This window comes from Oncorhynchus kisutch, linkage group LG18 (assembly GCF_002021735.2).
Source record: "Oncorhynchus kisutch isolate 150728-3 linkage group LG18, Okis_V2, whole genome shotgun sequence".
In the NCBI taxonomy this organism is placed as follows: domain Eukaryota; kingdom Metazoa; phylum Chordata; class Actinopteri; order Salmoniformes; family Salmonidae; genus Oncorhynchus; species Oncorhynchus kisutch.
This window is the reverse complement of record NC_034191.2, coordinates 63,935,165-63,958,376: the sequence shown is the minus strand read 5'-3', so window position 1 is coordinate 63,958,376 and position 23,212 is coordinate 63,935,165. Positions and strand designations below refer to the sequence as shown.

The following is a 23,212-nucleotide window of genomic DNA, read 5'->3' as shown; positions in this document are numbered from 1 at the left end:
TTGTACGGGTCCAGGTTTTGCAGCTCTTTCAGAACATCTGCTATCTGGATTTGGGTAAAGGAGAACCTGGAGAGGCTTGGGCGAGGAGCTGCGGGGGGGGCGGAGCTGTTGGCCGAGGTTGAAGTAGCCAGGCGGAAGGCATGGCCAGCCGTTGAGAAATGCTTATTGAAGTTTTCGATAATCATGAATTTATCAGTGGTGACCGTGTTACCTAGCCTCAGTGCAGTGGGCAGCTGGGAGGAGGTGCTCTTGTTCTCCATGGACTTCACAGTGTCCCAGAACTTTTTGGAGTTGGAGCTACAGGATGCAAACTTCTGCCTGAAGAAGCTGGCCTTAGCTTTCCTGACTGACTGCGTGTATTGGTTCTGGACTTCCCTGAACAGTTGCATATCACGGGGACTATTCGATGCTATTGCAGTCCGCCACAGGATGTTTTTGTGCTGGTCGAGGGCAGTCAGGTCTGGGGTGAACCAAGGGCTGTATCTGTTCTTAGTTCTGCATTTTTTGAACGGAGCATGCTTATCTAAAATGTTGAGGAAGTTACTTTTAAAGAATGACCAGGCATCCTCAACTGACGGGATGAGGTCAATGTCCTTCCAGGATACCCGGGCTAGGTCGATTAGAAAGGCCTGCTCACAGAAGTGTTTTAGGGAGCGTTTGACAGTGATGAGGGGTGGTCGTTTGACTGCGGCTCCGTAGCGGATACAGGCAATGAGGCAGTGATCGCTGAGATCCTGGTTGAAGACAGCGGGGGTGTATTTGGAGGGCCAGTTGGTCAGGATGACGTCTATGAGGGTGCCCTTGTTTACAGAGTTAGGGTTGTACCTGGTGGGTTCCTTGATGATTTGTGTGAGATTGAGGGCATCTAGCTTAGATTGTAGGACTGGCGGGGTGTTAAGCATATCCCAGTTTAGGTCACCTAACAGAACAAACTCTGAAGCTAGATGGGGGGCGATCAATTCACAAATGGTGTGCAGGGCACAGCTGGGAGCTGAGGGGGGTCGGTAGCAGGCGGCAACCGTGAGAGACTTATTTCTGGAGAGAGTAATTTTCTAAATTAGTAGTTCGAACTGTTTGGGTATGGACCTGGAAAGTATGACATTACTTTGCAGGCTATCTCTGCAGTAAACTGCAACTCCTCCCCCTTTGGCAGTTCTATCTTGACGGAAGATGTTATAGTTGGGTATGGAAATCTCTGAATTTTTGGTGGCCTTCCTGAGCGAGGATTCAGACACAGCAAGGACATCAGGGTTAGCAGAGTGTGCTAAAGCAGTGAGTAAGACAAACTTAGGGAGGAGGCTTCTGATGTTGACATGCATGAAACCAAGGCTTTTTCGATCACAGAAGTCAACAAATGAGGGTGCCTGGGGACATGCAGGGCCTGGGTTTACCTCCACATCACCCGCGGAACAGAGGAGTATTATGAGGGTGTGGCTAAAGGCTATCAAAACTGGTCGCCTAGAGCGTTGGGGACAGAGAATAAGAGGAGCAGGTTTCTGGGCATGGTAGAATATATTCAGGGCATAATGCGCAGACAGGGGTATGGTGGGGTGCGGGTACAGTGGAGGTAAGCCCAGGCACTGGGTGATGATGAGAGAGGTTGTATCTCTGGACATGCTGGTAGTAATGGGTGAGGTCACCGCATGTGTGGGAGGTGGGACAAAGGAGTTATCAGGGGTATGAAGAGTGGAACTAGGGGCTCCATTGTGAACTAAAACAATGATAACTAACCTGAACAACAGTATACAAGGCATATTGACATTTGAGAGAGACATACAGCGAGGCATACAGTAATCACAGGTGTTGAATTGGGAAAGCTAGCTAAAACAGTAGGTGAGACAACAGCTAATCAGCTAGCACAACAACAGCAGGTAAAATGGCGTTATTATGGGTGTTTGTAGAGCCCTAGTTAGATTTACAAGCTAGGGGGTTATTATGGGTGTTTGTAAAGCACCAGTTAGATTTACAAGCTATGGGGGTATTATGGGTGTTTGTAAAGCACCAGTTAGATTTACAAGTTAGGGGGTTATTATGGGTGTTTATAGAGCCCTAGTTAGATTTACAAGCTAGGGGGTTATTATGGGTGTTTATAGAGCCCTAGTTAGATTTACAAGCTATGGGGGTATTATGGGTGTTTATAGAGCCCTAGTTAGATTTACAAGCTAGGGGGTTATTATGGGTGTTTATAGAGCCCTAGTTAGATTTACAAGCTAGGGGGTTATTTTGGGTGTTTGTAGAGCCCTAGTTAGATTTAGAAGCTAGGGGGTTAGTATGGGTGTCAGTAGAGCCCTAGACACTGTGTCTCTGAGGTCATGGAAAGTGAACCTTTGAGCAGAGAGTGACATAATGCTGTTTGTTTTGTACCTGTGATTGTCTCTGAGATGCCACCTTTGAAGTGTGTGTGTGTGTGTGTGTGTGTGTTTTGCTCTACAGCCACGCTTAAGCTCCCGCTGTGAAGCAATACCAATCAGTCATGTCGAGCCCAGCGTTTCCTAAAGGTTAGCCTAACAGCAGGTGTGTGTTCAGACTGCATGAAGCCGGCCTTTAAATTACACCTACAATACTAGCTTTCACATACTTCAAAACAATCTCAACATAATATTCTCACTTTAATGAAGCCTGATTAAGAACATTTTGAGTTGTGAATGCTACACTATTTGAGAAAATGTACATGAGTGTACAAAAATGTAAATGCAATATGTGACAATTTCAAAGATTTGAATGTTACAGTTCATATAAGGAAATCATTCAGTTTAAATACATAAATTAGGCACTAATCTATGGATTTCACATGACCTGGCACGGTCCATGGGTGGGCCTGGGAGGGTATAGGCCCACCCACTTGGGAGCCAGGCCCAGCTAATCAGAATGAGTTTTTCCCCACAAAGCTTTATTACAGACACAAATACCCCTCAGCACCCCCTCAGATGATCTCTGCGGGTGAAGAAGCCGGATGTGGATGTCCCAGGCTGGCGTGGTTACACATGGTCTGCATTTCTGAGGCCGGTTGGACTTACTGCCAAATTCTCTAAAACGAGTTTGGAGACTGCTTATGGCAGCAAAATGAACTTTCAATTCTCTGGCAAAAGCTCTGGTGGACATTCCTGCAGTCATCATGCCAATTGCATGCTCCCTCAAAACATGAGACATCTATGGTATTGTGTTGTGTGACCAAACTGAACATTTTAGTGGCCTTTTATTGTCCCCAGCACAAGGTGCACCTATGTATTGACCGTGCTGTTTAATCAGTTTATTGATATGCCACACTTGACAGGTGGATGGATTATCTTGGCAAGAGCTCTTTCAGTAGCTCTTACATCAGCAGATGTCACAAAGTGCTAATGCAGAAACTCAGACTAAAACCCCAAACAGCAAGCAATGCAGATGTAGAAGCACAGTGGCTAGGAAAAACTCCCTTGAAAGGCAGAAACCTAGAGAGGAACCAGGCTCTGAGGGGTGGCCAGTCCTCTTTTGGCTGTCATGTGGAGATAAGTCTACATGGCCGTTAATGCCAGATCGTTCTTCAAGATGTTCAAACGTTCATGCTGTAAATGTCTACAACATTGATTGTAGAGGGTGCAACAGGTCAGCACCTCAGGAGTAACTGTAAGTTGGCTTTTCGTAGCCGAGTATTCAGTGGTAGAAACAACAGGTCTGGGACAAGGTAGGCCGTCCGGTGAACAGGTCAGTGTTCCATAGCCGCAGACAGAATAGTTGACGGTGGAGCAGCAGCACGACCAGTTGGCCTGGGGACAGCCAGGAGTCATCAGGCCAGGTAGTCCTGAGGCATGGTCCTAGGGCTCAGGTCCTCTGGGAGGGAGAGAGACTTAGTACACTTAAGTTCACACTGGACACCAGATAGGACAAGAATATTTCACCAGAAAGGACAGACTGACCCTAGCCCCCCTGGTACATAAGACAATTGCAGCATAGATATTGGAGGCTGAGACAGGGGAGGGTCGGGGACACTGGCCACGTTCAACGATACCCCCGGACAGGTCCAGGCAGTATTTAACCCCACCCACTTTGCCAAAGCACAGCCCCCACACCACTAGAGGGATATCAACAGACCACCAACTTACTACCCTGAGTATAGCCCACAAAGATCTCCATCGCATGAGCCCAAGGGGGCGCAAGACCGGACAGGAAGATCACGTCAGTGACTCAACCCACTCAAGTCCTGTGTAGCACAAAAAAGCCTGGCACGATGTGAAGCACCCCTCCTAGGGATGGTATGGAAGAGAACTAGTAAGCCAGTGACTCAGCCTCCATAATAGGGTCAGAGGCATACAATCCAAGTGTAGAAAGGGGAGCCAGCCAGGCAAAGACAACAAGGGCGGTTCGTCACTCCAGTGCCTTGCCGTTCGCCTTCGCGCCCCTGGGCCAGACTACACTCAATCATAAAACCTACTGAGGAGATGAGTTTTCAGTAAAGACTTAAATGTTTAGACTGAGTCTGCGTCTCTCACATGGATAGGCAGACCATTCCATAAAAATTTACTTCTATAGGAGAAAGCCCTGCCTCTAGCTGTTTGCTTAGAAATTCTGGGGACAATAAGGAGGCACTGCATTTTTGGACCGTAGCGTAAGTGTATTTACTGCAGGACCCAATCGGAGAGATAGTTAGGAGCAAGTCCACGTAATGCTTTGTAGGTTAGCAGTAAAACCTTGAAATCAGCCCAGGCTTAACCAGGATACCAGTGTGGAGAGGCTAGCACTGGAGTAATATGATTCAATCTTTTAGTTCTAGTCAAAATTCTAGCAGTTGTATTTAGCACTAACTGAAGTTTATTTCGTGATATATCCGGGTAGCCGGAGAGTAGAGCATTGCAGTAGTCTAATCTAGAAGTGACAAAAGCATTGATTTGTTTTTCTGCATCGTTTTTTGACTTTTTTTTTGCAATGTTACGAAGATGGAAAAAAGCCGGCCTTGAAACAGTCTTGATATGTTCGTTAAAGAGAGATCAGAGTCCAGAGTAACGCCGAGGTCCTTCACAGTTTTATTTGAGACGACTGTACAACCATCAAGACTAATTGTCAGATCAAACAGCAGATCTCTTTGTTTCTTGGGACCAAGAACTAGCACCTCCTGTTTTGTCTTGAGTTTAGAAGTGAAAAATTGACCTGTGAAAAATGTCTGAAACACAGGCTTCCAGGGTAAGCAATTCTGGGGCTTCACCATGTTTTATCAATGTACAGCTGTGAAAGTTGACATTGTGTTTCCGAATGACATCACCAAGAGGTAGAATATATAGTAAAAACAAAAACAGAACCTTGAGGAACACCAACACTTACAATTGATTTGTCAGAGGACAAAACATCTGCAGAGACTAACTGATATCTTTCCGACAGATGAGATCTAAACCAGGCAAGAACTTGGTTTAGATCGGCACTAAGGTTTAGGAGCAGATGCAGAGCCTTGGTCTGACTCCATTAAAATGTCCAACTTCACAAGGGCAGTCTCAGTGCTATGATGGGGTCTAAAACAAGACTGGAGAGTTTTGTACATATTATTTATCTTCAGGAAGGAGTTGCAGCGCAACAGCTTTTTCCCCAATAAATTAGAGGAATGAGGTATTCGATATAGGCCAATGAGTAAAAAAAAGATCTATATAATAATCTGGGTCAAGGTTTGACATTTTTAGGAGAGGCTTTATTATTGCCGCTTTTAGTGAGTTTGGTCCGGAGGATAGGGAGCTGTTTATTATGTTCAACATAGTAGAGGAAGGAAGGAAGTAGCTCTTTCAGTAGTTTAGTTGGTATAGTGTCCAGTAGGCAGCTAGAAGGTTTAGAGGCCATGACTATTTTCGTGTCGAGAGATACAGGATTAAAAAACTTTAGTGTCTCCATTTATCATAGGTCCTGGCAGTTCTGTGCTGACTCAGGAAAACTGAGTTTCGGAGAAATGTGCAGATTCAAAGAGGAGTCCGTAATTTGCTTTCTAATGATCATGATATTTTTGTCGAAGTGACGGCCATCCTCTCTTGGGGAATGCTGCTTTTTAGTTAGCTTTGCCACATTATTGAAAATATTGATTTTGGATTGTTTTTATTCTCCTCAATCAGGATGGAAAAGTAGGTTGGTAGGGTAGCAGTGAGGGCTCTTCGATATTGCATGGTACTGTCTTTCCAAGCTAGTCGGAAGGCTTCCTGCTTCGTGGAGTGTCGTTTCCGTTCCTATTTTCTGGAAGCTTGCTTCAGAGCTCGGGTATTTTCTGTATACCAGGAGCTGATTTCTTGTGACAAATGTTTTTTGTTTTTAGAGGTGCAATGTGACTGCATCTACGGTATTACGCAAGGTTAAATTGAGTTCCTCAGTTAGGTGGTTAACTTAATTTTTTAATCTGATGTCCTTGTGTAGGTGGAGGAGTCTGGAAGGGCATCTAGGAATCTTTGGTTTGTCCGAGAATTAATAGCACAGCTTTTGATAATCTTGGTTGGCGTTTGAGCAGATTTATTTGTTGCGATTGCAAACGTTATAAAATGGTAATCCGATAGTTCAGGATTATGAGGAAAATATTTAGATCCACAATATTTATTCCACAAGAAAAATTAGATTGGGGTATGACTGTGGCAGTGCGCGGGGATGAAAGACATGTTGGACAAAACCCACTGAGTCAATGATGGCTCCGAAAGCCTTTTGGAGTGCGTCTGTGGTCTTTATCATGTGAATATTGAAGTCACCAAAAATGTTAATATTATCTGCCATGAAAACAAAGTCTGACAGGAGTTCAGGGAACTCTGGGTGGATTGCTGTATATGGCCCAGTAGGTCTGTAAACAGTAGCTATAAAAAGTGATTGAGTAGGCTGCAAAGACTACAATCTCAAAAGAAGAAAATGCAGTCTTATTTATTTAAATTGTTTATGCTGTCGTAAATGTTAACAACACTTCCGCCTTTGTGGGATGCGTGGGGGATATGGTCACTAGTGTAACCAGGAGGAGAGGCCTTATTTAACACACAAAATGAATCGGGCTTGAGCCATGTTTCAGTCGGGCCAATCACATCAAGGTTATGATCAGTGGTTAGTTCATTGACTATGACTGCCTTGGAAGTGAGGGATATAACATTAAGTAGTACTATTTTGAGATGTGAGATATCACAATCTCTTTCCATAATGACAGGAATGGAGGTCCATTCCTGTCATGTAAAGAAAACTAATTTGTTTTTGAGAAATAAGCTTTTTGTCCCATATGGAACATTTCTGTGACCTTTTATTTCAGCTCAGTAAACATGGGACCAACACTTTACACAATGTGTTTTATATTTTTGTTCAGTTTAGATTATTTGTCTGTTCTATAAACACTTTCAGACTGGGCTGTAGATTAACAGACCCCAAAACGATTTTAGACGCAATGTTCTTAGTTTAGCGAAGCCTGATGAAGACAATTTAAAGTTGTGAATGCTACATACTTTTTGTGAAATGTTATTATTTTGTCAAAAAAGATCTTGATCTGGGTACCCATCGGCAGGCAACCAGCCCCACTCCTTGTGAGACTCTACTCTCTGACCGACACACCTTGTTAATACGGAAGAAATACTACAGGATCTATCAGGCCTCTCATCACAACCTCTCACCTATCCTGTCCTGCCTTTCATCACAACCTCTCACCCATCCTGTCCTGCCTCTCATCACAACCTCTCACCTATCCTGTCCTGCCTTTCATCACAACCTCTCACCCATCCTGTCCTGCCTCTCATCGCAACCTCTCACCTATCATATCCTGCCTCTCATCGCAACCTCTCACCTATCATATCCTGCCTCTCATCGCAACCTCTCACCTATCATATCCTGCCTCTCATCGCAACCTCTCACCTATCATATCCTGCCTCTCATCGCAACCTCTCACCTATCATATCCTGCCTCTCATCGCAACCTCTCACCTATCATATCCTGCCTCTCATCGCAACCTCTCACCTATCATATCCTGCCTCTCATCGCAACCTCTCACCTATCATATCCTGCCTCTCATCGCAACCTCTCACCTATCATATCCTGCCTCTCATCGCAACCTCTCACCTATCATATCCTGCCTCTCATCGCAACCTCTCACCTATCCTGTCCTGCCTCTCATCGCAACCTCTCACCTATCGTGTCCTGCCTCTCATCGCAACCTCTCACCTATCCTGTCCTGCCTCTACACCTGTCTGTCAGTGTCAATAATACTCTTCTTGATTTGCTACTTTTTTCCTCTTTCTCTCCTCTCCCCCCAGCTTGTAGCTCTCTGTGTTGTGGTTTGGCCTCTGGCCCCCGAGGGCCCCCAGGTGGCTCCCTGATGCACTGCGTCATGAAGCTGGCTTCTGGGGTTGCCCCCGACAACAGCCCTGTCCAGCAGCTGGCCTTCTCCCTGCTGGCCAACCTGGCCATCAACAAGGACTGTAAAGGAGTCCTGCACAAGGTAATGTACTACATTATTACCCCTTACCACATTGTCACCAAACCTGGCCCTGCAGAAGGTAATATGATTGGAGACTGTGTCAATGTGACTACTGGTTAAAAACGTGTCTTTACTGTAAATACTGTAAGTTGAGTCTCTGCACTCTGAACTTTAACAAAGCTCTCGATTTCAGATGTCTTTCTCAGTTTCAATCAAAACCTGGCTGAATCTCATTTTTCTCTCTCCCTGGTTGTCACTCTCCCTCCAGAGTAACTTCCTGCAGCCGTTCCTGTCCCTGCCTGTCCCTAAGCCAGGCAGTAAGACGGGTGCCGGGGGGCTGTTGGGCCTGTGGCTGAGGCTGCTCCTGAGTGTCTCCTTCGGTGAGGACGGCCAGCTGAGTGTCCTGAGGCTGACTGGAGCCCTGGACCTCCTTGCTGACCTGGCCACTACACAGCCCCAACGCCACCGTCACTATAGCAATGGGAGCAGGCCCATCACCACGACGGACAATGCCCTCCTCATCCTCCACAATGTCTGTTTCAGCTCTGCCAACAAACCCAAAGTTCTGGCCAACGGTAGGGATGGAACACAGGGTATACACATGGATGTTTTTATCAGAGAGAGAGAGACAGGGAGAGATGTTGAGAAATGGTTTCTGGGTTTAAATTGCCCTATTCGTACCCTTGCATCACGTTTACACAAAATGTAATCTGATGACATCTTAGGGGTCTTCTTTTGAATTCAGGTTTTGTTCTTTCCAGTGGAAAGCTTTGGCTTCCTGTATGCGTGTGTGAATGTAAAAGGTGGGTGTTTGAAATGAAATGGAAGCTGTTAGGTCTTCTCTTTTGATACTTTGTGCTGAACTGTAACAGGAAACGATCTGAAACAGGATGTGTGAACAGAAGTGGTCTTTGTTTCACCATCACACCCTGTCAAACTCTCTTGTCTTTGCTAATGATGTGTCATTTTATGAATGGGAAATGTTTTTTATTTTCAGGAATAACACTATGTCCAACATGAATTATATGTCCCTGTCCAGATAAGGCCATGAGGGTGCTGGTGTCCTGTCTGGACAGTAAAGAGGCTGAGGTTCGCTCTATAGGGGCCTCGGCACTATGGGCCCTGCTCCACAACTACCAGAAGGTACACACACACACACACATCATTTTTAGAATCATAAGAGCTCATTTATATGAAGTACAGCTGTCTCTAACCTGCCGTTGTGATTCCTCACCTAAGGCCAAGACCACTTTGAAGTGTCCATCTGTCAGACTCCGGGTGCATGAAGCCTATAAAGTTGCTAAGAAAGGTAAAACCAGACATGTACTGAAAATGTTTGTGTCACAGTCCTGTTGTTATTGTGCTCTATTGCCTCAATTTGTGTGTGTGTGTGCCTATCTTTTTTTGTCAGATGCAGAGAAAAATCCTGACATCATGAACACCTACCTGTTGAAGTGCCTTGAGAACTTAATTCAGCTGCTGAATACCTGACTGACACATTGATGCAATCTGACAGAATGTAGACACCTTGAAACCTTATTTATATTTGAAGTGAATATATGTGTGCAAACTTGATACAGTAGATATCGTTTTTAATGTCCCTACATCTTTTCTATGATCTGTGATGTTTTTGTAGGTTTTGTACATATTTTGGGGATTGAATCATAAATTAAAGTAAATAATGATTGAAGAAAAAGAATGTCTGACTTTTATGCTTACAAGATAATATAATGTTTCAGAATGACGTTCTGAACCTGATACCTTTATAAGACAACTCCAAGATATAGCCTTGAATAAGTACAATGATACCATTTCCTCTAAATGAGGCCTGTGTAGGAAAGGCTGTCATTTTGAAATAGCGCAACAGTGGTGGAACTGTGGCTGGAAAAGGGAGATGTCACCTCTGGTCGTGTCAACCCCAACACCACATTTCATTCAAACACACAGCTAACCAGAGCTGCTGCAGAATTACACACCGAAAGTAGTGCTACACACAATATTTCCCAGTATCTAAATAGATCTTTTATAATTACTAGTCTATAGTTTACAATAAACCACTGCAACACACAGCACCTCTCTGTAGTAGCCTGATAGTCCTGCTAGCTTATGCTAAGCTTTCCACCCACCACTCACCCTGCATATAAAGTGTCCCTCTGTGTAGAATGAGCTAACAAAGGGTTAGCTTGGTGTGTCCCCCCCTGGCCCCTCCCATGGACTAAAGTGTTTGTTTCTGTCCCAAAAGGCAATGTATTCCCTGTATAGTGCACTACTTTTGACCAGACCCCTTTGGGTCAAAAGTAGTGCACTAAATAGGGAATAGGTTGCCATTTGGGATGTAATCTTGCTCTGTAGCGTGAGAGACAGCTAGTAGGAAGTGCAGCCCTGTTGCCTCTCCACTCATCTCATCAATGCAGCTTTCATTCTGCCTCAGAGGGCCAAGATGGAGGCTGTACAAAAGGACCACTGGTACTTCATGGTACTCCTCATCTTTCTCTCCAGTCTCGAAGGTATGGGAATGTCACTTTTATTATTTTAACGAATAATGTTGATCAGGGAAATGTCACTTTTTTTTGTATACTTGTACACTGGATTATAAAGCAGAACATTGAAAGTTGTTGGTTTATCTAGGTAGGCTATTTGTTTTCTTATGTTTGGTAAATATTTAAGTTTACTGCTGTTAGGTCTCAACATAAATCATTATTACTGAAATATTCACCCAGATGTGTTTTAGTATTTATTTAGTTGCTTGAAGATAGCATACCATGAGCTGTTAGGATTAAAACTACAAAGGATTCTCTTTGACTTCTCATTGTCCTTATTCTCTATGCATGTTTCCACAACTATCCGACTGCGTTCAGACATTCTCTCTTCAACTCTTAATTAGGAGACTACAGGAACACCAACCATCTCATCAGCTTCTCAAACGTCCCTTTACTCGTACAGAGTCCATGTTAATGAGTTAATCTTTAGATGTGCAACGCTCCCCTGTTGCCTTAACAGGACTAATACAGTGAAAGCTAGTCTGACAGGTTCAGAAGAAATGTCTATCTCCCCAAGGGATTGTTTAAAAAAAATCTGTTGTCTAGATGGAAGTCTGATCGAGTGATTTTTTTTTTTTTTTTGATCATCAGCTATTGCCATTTCTGTTGATTTGTGTGGGCTAATATTCTCCAAATTAGTGATACCCAGGGAAGAGACTCTAAAGAGGGAAATGTATTTGATGACTGCTTCATCTTCAATTGGAGCAGCTGACTACGTGATGAAGGTTCTTCTTACAGGCTTTTCATTCTGCTCCAAGCATAATTTCCATGTCATAATTCCTGTGATTAACTATGTACTAAGGGCTGCAACTCCATATCAATTATTATTTGTATTTCTTTTACATTTTATTCATTTAGCAGACACTCTTATCCAGAGCAACTTGCAGTAGTGCATACATTTTTGTGCTGGTCCCCTGTGGGGATCGAACCGACAACCCTGGAGTTGCAAGCACCATGCTCTACCTGAGCTAACTGAGCTACACGAGCTACACGGGATGCTCTAACTGAGCTACACGGGATGCGATTAATCTGAATAAAAATAAACTGGAGATAACCTTAGGTCAGAATGGTTATTGAGAATTACTAGTATTCCTGATGAACTGACCAGCTAAAATCAGATAAATGTAATACTGTACACATGTATGAAAACATGCCCTCTGCCATGTCCAGTTTCTGTGCAGCAGAGAGATGTTACCACGGTGAAGCTTAAGGAGGGGATGGTTCTAGAGTGTGTGTGTCCATGGGAAGGGAACCTCAGCATGGTCTCCTGGACCAAACTGATCCGGTTTGAGAAGGCCCCTGTAGCTGTGTATCACCCTGAGTACGGAGTGTCCATCTCCCAGTACTACCAGACCAGGATCCAGTTCCAGAAGACCACTCCCATGGATGGCAGTATCACCATCAGTGAGGTCACCCAGGAGGACGCAGGGCTCTACCACTGCTCTGTTCAAACCTTTCCTAAAGGATCCTGGGCGAGAGACATACGGGTGGAGGTGGAGGACACAGGGACTGTGGAAGAGGATGGAGCAGGTAGTGAAGCAGGTACTGTCTTCTTGTGTATTTTCATTTAGAATATGTTGTCTACAATAATTGAGGTTGACTAGCTAGTACCAAATACCTTGACTGTTAATGGTGATTGTTTTCATCAATCCCAGTGTTATTACTATGCCCATGCACCTTTTTAATCGATGTCTATTTTCTTATGTACAGTAACAAATCATTTTGACAGTAACCTTCCAAAAAGTATTTCCTTCATAAAGCTCTTTTACATTTCCATATGTACTAGGAAAAATGTTTGTTTCTTGGGCTTCAGGAAAGTGACTGATAAAGTGCAACTGGTATAAGGGGGATATCGGTGAACAAATGCCGTGGTGAAGGCTACGACGGTGCCAGTGCAATGAGTGGAGTTTACGCAAGTGTTCAAACGCGCATATCAGATCCGAGAGCCTGTTTCCTATGTATGCCTAGTTCTTTGAGTTTTAGTTTAGAAAACGATCTCTCAGAAGAAGTGGCAGCCACAGGGATGGTAAAAATGTCTTGATTGCCATAGCAACATCAGGGAAACTGGGAAGAAGGGAAGTGCTTCAAATGAAGCAGTTCTGCAACATCTTTAATTCTCCATAATTCCCGGTCTCAACACTTTATGGAAATAGTTGAACTGTATATGAAACTCTGGGGACAGGTCGTTTGGATACTGAACAGCCAATACATTGGCAGATGAAAACATATGATCTATAGCTGATAAGAGTTATTGAGGGTTTCAAAAAAATATATAAAAAAATGTGATTTTCGTTCATAGTGTGGAACCGGCGTTTGAGTTGTGTGGTTGCAACATCAACAGTCCCTTATCTCTGGTATAATTTGCCATGCATAATTTAAGACTAAGTTAAAATTGTGTACAGCTCAATGGACAATGTCTCAGGAATGTCTGTTGACAATAAGTCGGGCCCACAACCTGGACATACAGGTCATGGTGAAAACATTAGCACACAGGAGACAAGGGGAGTCTCAAATTGGATTGAATTGGATTTAGGAGTAATTTAATCTACCTTGAAAATTGCAGCCCATTTGTGTAGGCTCTTAGCCAGAGTTCAAAAATACATGCCTGAATTTATCCTCAAACCAACTACTTTTTTCCTCACTGTTAGGCTATTTGATATCATTTTATAAATACAATTTATAACGTTTATAAATAACACCTAAATCGCAGCTAAAGATGGTGTATACAGTGGGGCAAAAAAGTATTTAGTCAGCCACCAATTGTGCAAGTTCTCCCACTTAAAAAGATGAGAGGCCTGTAATTTTCATCATAGGTACACTTCAACTATGACAGACAAAATGAGAAAAAAAATCCAGAAAATCACATTGTAGGATTTTTTTAATGAATTGATTTGCAAATTATGGTGGAAAATAAGTATTTGGTCACCTACAAACAAGCAACATTTCTGGCTCTCACAGACCTGTAACTTCTTCTTTAAGAGGCACCTCTGTCCTCCACTCGTTACCTGTATTAATGGCACCTGTTTGAACTTGTTATCAGTATAAAAGACACCTGTCCACAACCTCAAACAGTCACACTCCAAACTCCACTATGGCCAAGACCAAAGAGCTGTCAAAGGACACCATGTTCCGGTAGCCTATACAAGACAGCTTTGCATATATATATAATTTATTTTAATTTTTATAATATATATATATTTTATATATCTTTAAAAAAATATATATACAGTTGAAGTCGGAGGTTTACATTTATGTTGGAGTCATTAGAACTCGTTTTTCATCCACTCCACAAATTTCTTGTTAACAAACTATATTTTTGGCAAGTCGGTGAGGACATCTACTTTGTACATGACACAAGTAATTTTTCCAACAATTGTTTGCAGACAGATAATTTCACGTATAATTCACTGTATCCAGTGGGTCAGAAGTTTACATACACTAAGTTGACCCATTTGAGACCAAGCCTTGACAGCTTGGAAAATTCCAGAAAAGTATGCCATGGCTTTAGAAGCTTCTGATAGGCTAATTGACATAATTTGAGTCAATTGGAGGTGTACCTGTGGATGTATTTCAAGGACTACCTTCAAACTCTGTGTCTCTTTGCTTGACATCATGGGCAAATCAAAAGAAATCAGCCAAGTCCTCAGAAAAAAAATAGTAGACCTCCACAAGTCTGGTTCATCCTTGGGAGCAATTTCCAAAAGCCTGAAGGTACCACGTTCATCTGTACAAACAATAGTTTGCAAGTATAAACACCATGGGACCACACAGCCGTCATACCGCTCAGGAAGGAGACTCATTCTCTCTCCTAGAGATGAACGTTATTTGGTGCGAAAAGTGCAAATCAATCCCAGAACAACAGCATAGGACCTTGTGAAGATGCTGGAGGAAACAGGTACAAAAGTATCTATGTCCACAGTAAAACGAGTCCTATATCAACATAACCTAAAAGGCCGCTCAGCAAGGAAGAAACCGCACATGGCGACAAAGATCGTAGTTTTTAGAGAAATGTCCTCTGGTCTGATGAAACAAAAATAGAACTGTTTGGCCATAATGACCATTGTTATGTTTGGAGGAAAAAGGGGGAGGCTTGCAAGCTGAAGAACACCATCCCAACCGTGATGCACTTCACAAAATAGATGGCATAATGAGGGAGGAAAATGATGTGGATATATTGAAGCAACGTCTCAAGACAGTCAGGGAGTTAAAGCTTGGTCGCAAATGGGTCTTCCAAATGTACAATGACCCCAAGCAAACTTCCAAAGTTGTGGCAAAATGGCTTAAGGACAACAAAGTCTATGTATTGGAGTGGCCATCACAAAGCCCTGACCTCAATCCTATAGCGTGTGTGAGCAAGGAGGCCTACAAACCTGACTCGGTTACATCAGCTCTGTCAGGAGGAATGGGCCAAAATTCACTCAACTTATTGTGGGAAGCTTGTGGAAGGCTACATGAAACGTTTGACCCAAGTTAAACAATTTAAAGACAATGCTACCAAATACTAATTGAGTGAATGTAAACTTCTGACCCACTGGGAATGTGATGAAAGAAATAAAAGCTGAAATAAATCATTCTCTCTGCTATTATTCTGACATTTCACATTCTTAAAATAAAGTGGTGATCCTAACTGACCAAAGACTGGGAATTTTTACTTGGATTAAATGTCAGGAATTGTGAAAAACTGAGTTTAAATGTATTTGGCAAAGGTGTATGCAAACTTCAGACTGCAACTGTATATATCAAATTGGTAGCTGGTTAGTATTCCGTTGTAAATGTATTGGACAGTCTGCACTGTTTGAATTTCCAACTTGAATTACTGAAAAAGTAATTACATTGTTGTCAGTGGTCTAAAATGGCTTTGTGAAATGTTAGGCTTAACCTGAGAAATGACGACCCAATAGTCCTACCTATTAGCTAAAGCAAAGCTATGTCCGAACGCCGACCTTGTGTTGGGGCCCAGAGAAACTGCTTTATGCCTGTGTGTGTGTGTATTGATCATGTCACTACATATACACTACATGACCAAAAGTATGTGGACAACATTAGAAAATCATAGTCAATAATATGGAGTTGGTCCCCCCTTTGCTGCTATAACAGCCTCCACTCTTCTAGGGAAGGCTTTCCACTAGATGTTGGAACATTGCTGCGGGGACATGCTTCCATTCAGCAATAAGCATTACTGAGGTCGGCACTGATGTTGGGCGATTAGGCCTGGCTTGCAGTCAGCAATCCAATTCATTTCAAAGATGTTCGATGGGGTTGAGATCAGGGCCCTGTGCAGGCCAGTCAAGTACTTCCACACCGATCTCAACAAACAATTTTTACAAATATGAACTTCTTTTTTTTTACCCAAATTTTGATCTTGTCTCATCACCTGGTGATCCTAGGCTTGTGTGTGGCTGCTCGGCGGTTGAGCTGTTGTTTAATCTTCACAATAACAGCACTTACAGTTGACCGGGGCAGCTCTAACAGGGCAGAAATTTGACGAACGGACTTATTGGAAAGGTGGCATCCTATGACAGTGCCACATTGAAAGTCACAGAGCTCTTCAGTAAGGCCATTCTACTGCCAATGTTTGTCTATGGAGATTGCATGGCGGTGTGCTCAATTTTATACACCTGTCAGCAACGGGTGTGGCTGAAATAGCTGAATCCACTAATTTGAAGTTGTGTCCACATACCTTTTGTATATACGGTAATGTGAATTTTCTCAGAATTTTCTGCCTTTGTTTTGTAATTTCCCTGGATCACAGATGGAGATACTAACATCCACACCAGAGAACCTGAGCCTGAGGTAATCCAAGCAGACACTGAACTCATCGCAGAGAGGAGCGACAACCTGACTATCAGCTGCAACCACGAACATAACGGGACCGTGTATGAGGTCACAGTCGAGAAGCTAGACCATGGTAGCACCAGTGGAGTGGGCATCATGGCGAAGTGTCGGCTGGAGAATGGTGGTCTGTTTGGAGTAGACTACACACACAGGGGGATAGTGAACTGTTCAGAAAGACTGGACACACGTCTGCAGCTCAATGATGTGGGCGAGGAAGATGGAGGGTTATATAGATGTCTCTTCAATACGGACGCTGGGGTACAGACCACCACTGTGCTGCTGACTGTACTTAGCCCAGGTAAGAGGTCAGAGTTAAAACATTACCAGGCTAATTGTAACCAGCGAAGGTAATTTCAGACAACTTAATTACTAATACACAGTGGTAGAAAAAGTACTCAGTCTTACTTGAGTAGAAATACTCAAAAGGATACCTTAAAAGACAATGACTCAAGTGAAAGCCACCCAGTAAAATACTACTTGAGTAAAAGTCTACAAATATTTGGTTTTAAATATACTTAAGTATTGAAAATAAGAGGAATTGCTCAAATATACTTAAGTATCCAAAGTAAAGGTAAAACACTTTTCAAAAGGTAAAGGTAAAAAACATGGAATTTGTTTTTGATGGATAGCTAGGTGCACACTCCAACACTCAGACATCATTTATAAACAAAGCATTTGTGTTTAGTGAGTCCGCCAGATCAGAGGCAGTATGGATGACCAGGGATGTTGGATGATGTTCTTTTGATGAGTGTGTGAATTGGACCATTTTCCTGTCAACATGTAACAAGTAGTTTTGGTTGACAGGGAAAATGTATGTAAAAATTACATTATTTTCTTTAGGAATGTAGTAATGTAATGTACGGATACTTAAGTAGTACTTTTTAAAGTATTTTTACCACTGTGTGATGGCTATGAGAGTGTAATGAAATTAGAATATCCAGACAGGTAACTGTGACAAGGTCATGTATAACTTTAAAAACCATCAACAGTTTGATCTGCACCAGTCGGAGATGAACTGAAAGCCAGTTCAGTTCCCTTAAGTGATTAGGACCAATGTGCATCCTAGGGCTGAGCTTGAGTATAATAATCACTAATACAGTATTTCAGTGCACCGTAACATTGAGACCTTGAAAGCCTGGGTAGACCAGTCCCCTGTGAAAGCAACCTCATATTTCCATGACAATGATGATCTACACTGAACAAAAATATAATCACAACATGTAAAGTGCTGCTCCCATGTTCATAAACTGTAATAAAATATACCAGCATTTTTTTAAATGGACAAAAATATTATTTCTCGAAACGGTTTTGTTTACAAATGTGTTTACATCCCTGTTAGTGAGCATTTTATCAAGAAAATCCATCCACCTGACAGGTGTGGCATTTCGAGAATCTGATTAAACAGCATGATCATTACACAGGTGCACCTTGTGCTAGGGACAATAGGGCACTCTAAAATAGCAAGTTTTGTCACACAGCCCAATGCCACAGATGTCTCAAGATTTGAGGGAGTGTGCAATTGGTGTGCTGACTGCAGGAATGTCCAACAGAGCTGTTGCCAGAGAATTTAAACACAATTGTATTTATCAATGGCATTTTGAATGCACAGAAAAACTGTGATGAGACCCTGAGGCCCATTTCTTTTTAAGTATCTGTGACCAATAGATGCATATCTGTATTCCAAGTCATGTGAAATCCTGTATTTACTGTAATTAAGTAAAATCTTGGATATTGTAGCATGCTGCGTTTATATTTTTGTTCAGCATAGATCAAGATGCAGCATAGAGACAAGGTATTAATTAGGCTGTGTATACACATGCAACTCTGCTAACAATGACATCATACACACAGTGAGTGACATAGTGACACAGGATGTGGCGAAGACCGTTAGCGGTTTGGTACAGGTGCAAAACTGAATTACTCATATTCTCTAGATGATGGGTGTGTTTAAGGAGAGAAGGAGGTGTTTAGATAAGTGGTAAGCAAACTATTTTTACCCAGATGTTTCTACAGAGTCTTTAAGACACAAGGGGTAAAAAAAAACTACACACATCACACACCTACCATTTTGGAAACACAGGTTAACATACAACTGTCTAATGTCCTCTTTTCTCTCTCCATTCTCGCTTTCCTCTCTCCTCCTCTCTTTTCTCCCTCCATTCTCAGTTGAATTCAGCCTGTCTGAGTATCTAATCTACATTGGAGGGGGAGTGTCAGGACTCCTGCTGCTGCTCTCTGTCATTGTAATGCTGGTTGTGTGGCAAAGGTACAGTAAGTGTTGACTTTCTAGATTCTTTCTTCATGCAGGGACAATTTACAGTTATATTTACTCTTAGTAAACATATTCAGTGGACACACATGGATGAACACTTTATTTGCAGAAGGTCCCTTTGTACCTATTTCCCCTTTACACTGTCAAACTTGATTTGGATGTGATCTGTATGTGATAAATGTAAAAGTTCCACATATTCTTACTAGTAAAATACCTCTCACAGACCATGCATTAGTCATCCCAGTTAGAGATAAATAGGCTACTAGAGATAGGTACTCATTTGTTAGAGAATAAACTTTTTGCTGTGATATTCCATTTCCCCAACCTTCCTTCACTCCCTCCGTCCCTCCCCTGCACCGTGTATCTGAAAGGCGGGCCATCGCTCACACTGGGTTTTTACTCAGAGTGCACTTTCATTTCGCTTTCTTAGCGAGAAGTGTAGGTGCTGTACTTTCAGTAGAGTGTGGGCTTTAGGAGTGTACAGTATGTGTGTGTGGGAGGGGGATATATATGATGAGTTAACTAATACATCCTGGCTCCTCAGAGTTCACTCATAAAAATGCACAGTCCATCTTCTTATCTTGAATGAAAATGCATCCATATACACTACCGGTCAAAAGTTTTAGAACACTTACTCATTCAAGGGATTTTCTTTATTTTTACTATTACTATTTTACATTGTAGAATAATAGTGACGACATCAACACTATGAAATAACACATATGGAATCATGTAGTACCTAAAAAAGTGTTCAACAAAATACAAATATATTTTATATCTGAGATTCTTCAAAATAGCCACCCTTTGCCTTGACGACTGCTTTGCACACTCTTGGAATTCTCTCAACCAGCTTCACCTGGAATATTTTTCCAACAGTCATGAAGGAGTTTCCACATATGCTGAGCACACTGCATTTCCTTCACTCTGCGGTCCGACTCAAACCAAACCATCTAATTTTGGTTAAGGTCGGGGGATTGTGGAGACCAGGTCATCTGATGCAGCACTCCATCACTCTCCTTCTTGGTCAAATAGCCCTTACACAGCCTGGAGGTGTGGTGGGTCATTGTCCTGTTGAAAAACAAATGATAGTCCTACTAAGTGCAAACCAGAAGGGGTGGTGTATCACTGCAGAATGCTGTGGTAGACGTGCTGGTTAAGTGTGCCTTGAATTCTAAATAAATCACAGACAGTGTCACCAGCAAAGCACCATCACACGGTCTCCCCTGAACAGTTGATGTTGAGATGTGTATGTTACTTGAACTCTGTGAAGCACTTATTTGGGCTGTAATTTCTGAGGCTAGTAACTCTAATAAACTTGTCCTCTGCAGCAGAGGTAACTCTGAGTCTTCCTTTCCTGTGGTGGTCCTCATCAGAGCCAGTTTCATCATAGCGCTTGATGGTTTTTGAGACTGCACTTTCAAAGTTCTTGAAATTTTCCGTATTGACTGACCTTCATGTCTTAAAGTAATGATTGACTGTTGTTTCTCTTTTCTTATTTCAGCTGTTCTTGCCATAATATGGGCTTGGTCTTTTACCAAATAGGCCTATCTTCTGTATCACCCTCTACCTTGTCACAACACATCTGTTTGGCTCAAATGCATTAAGAAGGATAGAAATTCCACAAATTAACTTTTAACAAGGCACACCTGTTAATTGAAATGCATTCCAGCTGACTACCTCATGAAGCTGGTTGAGAGAATGCCAAGTGTGTACAAAGTTGTCATCAAGACAAAGGGTGGCTATTTGAAGAATTTCAAATCTAAAATATATTTTGAATTGTTTAACACTTTTTTTGCTTACTACAAGATTCCGTATGTGTTATTTCATAGTTTTGATGTCTTCACTGTTATTCTACAATGTAGAATAAAAATAAAAATAAAGAAAAACATTTGAATGAGTAGGTGTTCTAAAACGTTTGACGGTAGTGTAAATATGGTTGTATGCTTCTGGACCAAAATAACCAGCTATTCTACCCGTCTCTCTGCCTGTCTGTCTCTCTGTCTGTCTCTTCAGAAAGAAGAAGATGAGAGCGAAGTACATAACCAAACTGCATCCAGCTCAGAGACGGGTAAGAATATAACATTATATCTTGTCATTTCCTAATCATGTGGATACTAATAAAATAGCACTATATCTTGTTTCCATGTATCAGTCAGTGCTTTTCCATAAATGTGGCACATCTCTAACATATCTCTAATATAGCTCTAATGTCTTTGTAGTCCTGCAACGACTATGAGAACGTTCCTGTGTATGACAGGATGAGGAAGGGGACCAATCAGAGAGGAGATAGCCCAGTGTACGGCAACATACACACCGTACGTTCACACACTAAAAGGAAGAGATAGGGAGAAGTACTGTGTTACAGACCACTGTCTGACCCCTATCATGCTGTAACAGTGGCACAGCCACAGTCTCCCCATTGAAACATTCAAGAATATGATATTCAACCGCTTATAGTGGTCAAAGACTGTGGGACAGAATCATTCATGTAACTGCAAAGTAGGCCAACTTCAATTAAACTATGTATCAGTCTGACTTACACTTTGTTTGCTCTCAATCTATGCAACTCTGTGTACTCCCTTGAAACATTGACGGTTTGTTTAGATATACATTTGCCACTAATAATATGTAAAACACTCATGTTGTATAATATATTGTTGAAGGCTTTACATGCAGTAATACCGTCCCATAACAAACTGTTATTAAAAGCCTCCCAGCTCCATTCAATTCCTTAGTTATCCCTAACTCAATCGTGTGACAATGAACAAACCAATCATGCTGTTCCATCCCCTGGGAATGCTGTGTTTTCCTGTTGTAGTTACACAGATTGGCTCCTGTAGGTTCTTATGGAATGCTGCAATGTTAAGTTATCATGGAATTGTTCACATGTTAATTCAGCAAAATTATGATAGTCAATGGAAATATACTGTACTATTGTATTTTTTCTATATCTAAGCCATAGATGAAATATTTCTTCTCTTTCTAGCTGTAGAATCTAGATGAATGCTGTGATTAGAAATTCTTCTGACACTGTTGGACAAAAATGCAATTCTATTCCTAGCTGAGAATAAAATGGAGGTCTTGGGAATGAAAGATGTCTGGGCTCTCAGCAAGAAGAGGAAGAGGAGGATGCAAAAAATGAAAGAATAATGGACAATTTACATTCGGAATACAGGGTTTTAGTCTTGTTAATTTATTAAGCCTAATTGTCTGCGTCGGTACAATAGGTGCTGACACTGTGTTTCTCTGTGACTTTAATGACCCCATGTGGACTAAATAACACCTACTCTACTGTGACATGAGTTGGTCTCTTCCAGGAGTGTTTGGCCGGGATTCAATCAAAGGTGTGTTATAAACAAGGGCATTGCACTTGACTTTTGAAGGTAATTTACGCATGTGCCGAAATACGCAGCGCTTGCCATGAATGTGATCTCCTCTTTTAAAGCATATTGCAATTTGCTTCTCTACAATGCGCTTTTGTTTGAACCCCTGCCATAGCAACTGCATTTAGCCCTGTTGCATGTTGGTTAAATCGGCACAGAAATGTATTGTCATAAAAAATAAATAAAATAAAAACATCTTTATACCTTGACAACATGTACATTCAATTTATTCTCTTTCATCAAAAAAACATTACATATATACATTTAGTGAGTGAACAATATAATCCTACACTCAATGTACAGTGGGGAGAACAAGTATTTGATACACTGCCAATTTTGCAGGTTTTCCTACTTATAAAGCATGTAGAGGTTTTTTAATCATAGGTACACTTCAACTGTGAGAAAATCACATTTGTATGATTTTTAAGTAATTAATTTTTATTTTATTGCATGACATAAGTATTTGATCACCTACCAACCAGTAAGAATTCCGGCTCTCACAGACCTGTTAGTTTTTCTTTAAGAAGCCCTCCTGTTATCCTCTCATTACCTGTATTAACTGCACCTGTTTGAACTCGTTACCTGTATAAAAGACACCTGTCCACACACTCAATCAAACAGACTCCAATCTCTCCACAATGGCCAAGACCAGAGAGCTGTGTAAGGACATCAGGGATAAAATTGTAGACCTGCACAAGGCTGGGATGGGCTACAGGACAATAGGCAAGCAGCTTGGTGAGAAGGCAACAACTGTTGGCACAATTATTAGAAAATAGAAGAAGTTCAAGATGATGGTCAATCACCC

At 42.0% G+C, this 23,212-nt stretch overlaps 2 protein-coding genes across 5 annotated transcripts in view; both read left to right on the top strand.

The window, feature by feature from the left end:
• rttn (rotatin) overlaps window positions 1-10,555 on the top strand; it is a 69,363-nt gene extending 58,808 nt beyond the window's left edge. Inside the window, exons 45-49 of one of the 2 annotated variants that reach the window (XM_031796469.1) lie at window positions 8,214-8,398; window positions 8,646-8,952; window positions 9,417-9,520; window positions 9,617-9,686; window positions 9,789-10,555. In XM_031796469.1, the coding sequence (XP_031652329.1) occupies window positions 8,214-8,398; window positions 8,646-8,952; window positions 9,417-9,520; window positions 9,617-9,686; window positions 9,789-9,868 (746 nt within the window). In that variant the 3' untranslated portion in view covers window positions 9,869-10,555. The remainder of the gene's footprint in view (window positions 1-8,213; window positions 8,399-8,645; window positions 8,953-9,416; window positions 9,521-9,616; window positions 9,687-9,788) is intronic. The other variant, XM_020509050.2, reaches the window with a different exon arrangement.
• A 41-nt stretch (window positions 10,556-10,596) lies between these two features.
• On the top strand, window positions 10,597-22,619 carry cd226 (CD226 molecule). Of its 3 annotated transcripts, none has more exons than XM_020509051.2 (6): window positions 10,597-10,884; window positions 12,088-12,459; window positions 16,670-17,050; window positions 18,919-19,018; window positions 21,038-21,092; window positions 21,244-22,616. In XM_020509051.2, exons 1-6 carry the CDS (start codon window positions 10,818-10,820, stop codon window positions 21,367-21,369), a joined length of 1,101 nt encoding a protein of 366 aa, XP_020364640.1. In that variant the 5' UTR covers window positions 10,597-10,817; the 3' UTR covers window positions 21,370-22,616. The 3 variants fall into 3 exon arrangements, with proteins under 3 accessions (XP_020364640.1, XP_020364641.1, XP_020364642.1); XM_020509052.2 differs by having other exon boundaries at window positions 10,726-10,884; window positions 22,086-22,619; XM_020509053.2 differs by having other exon boundaries at window positions 10,726-10,884; window positions 22,011-22,616.
• The last annotated feature ends 593 nt before the right edge of the window (window positions 22,620-23,212 follow it).

Bases quoted from the DNA above. Each gene is read 5' to 3' on its own strand.
- cd226 (XM_020509051.2), top strand. From the start codon at position 10,818: ATGGAGGCTGTACAAAAGGACCACTGGTACTTCATGGTACTCCTCATC. The intron at 12,460-16,669 runs GTACTGTCTTCT...CCTGGATCACAG, and splicing joins TGGAGCAGGTAGTGAAGCAG to ATGGAGATACTAACATCCAC. The intron at 21,093-21,243 runs GTAAGAATATAA...ATGTCTTTGTAG, and splicing joins TGCATCCAGCTCAGAGACGG to TCCTGCAACGACTATGAGAA.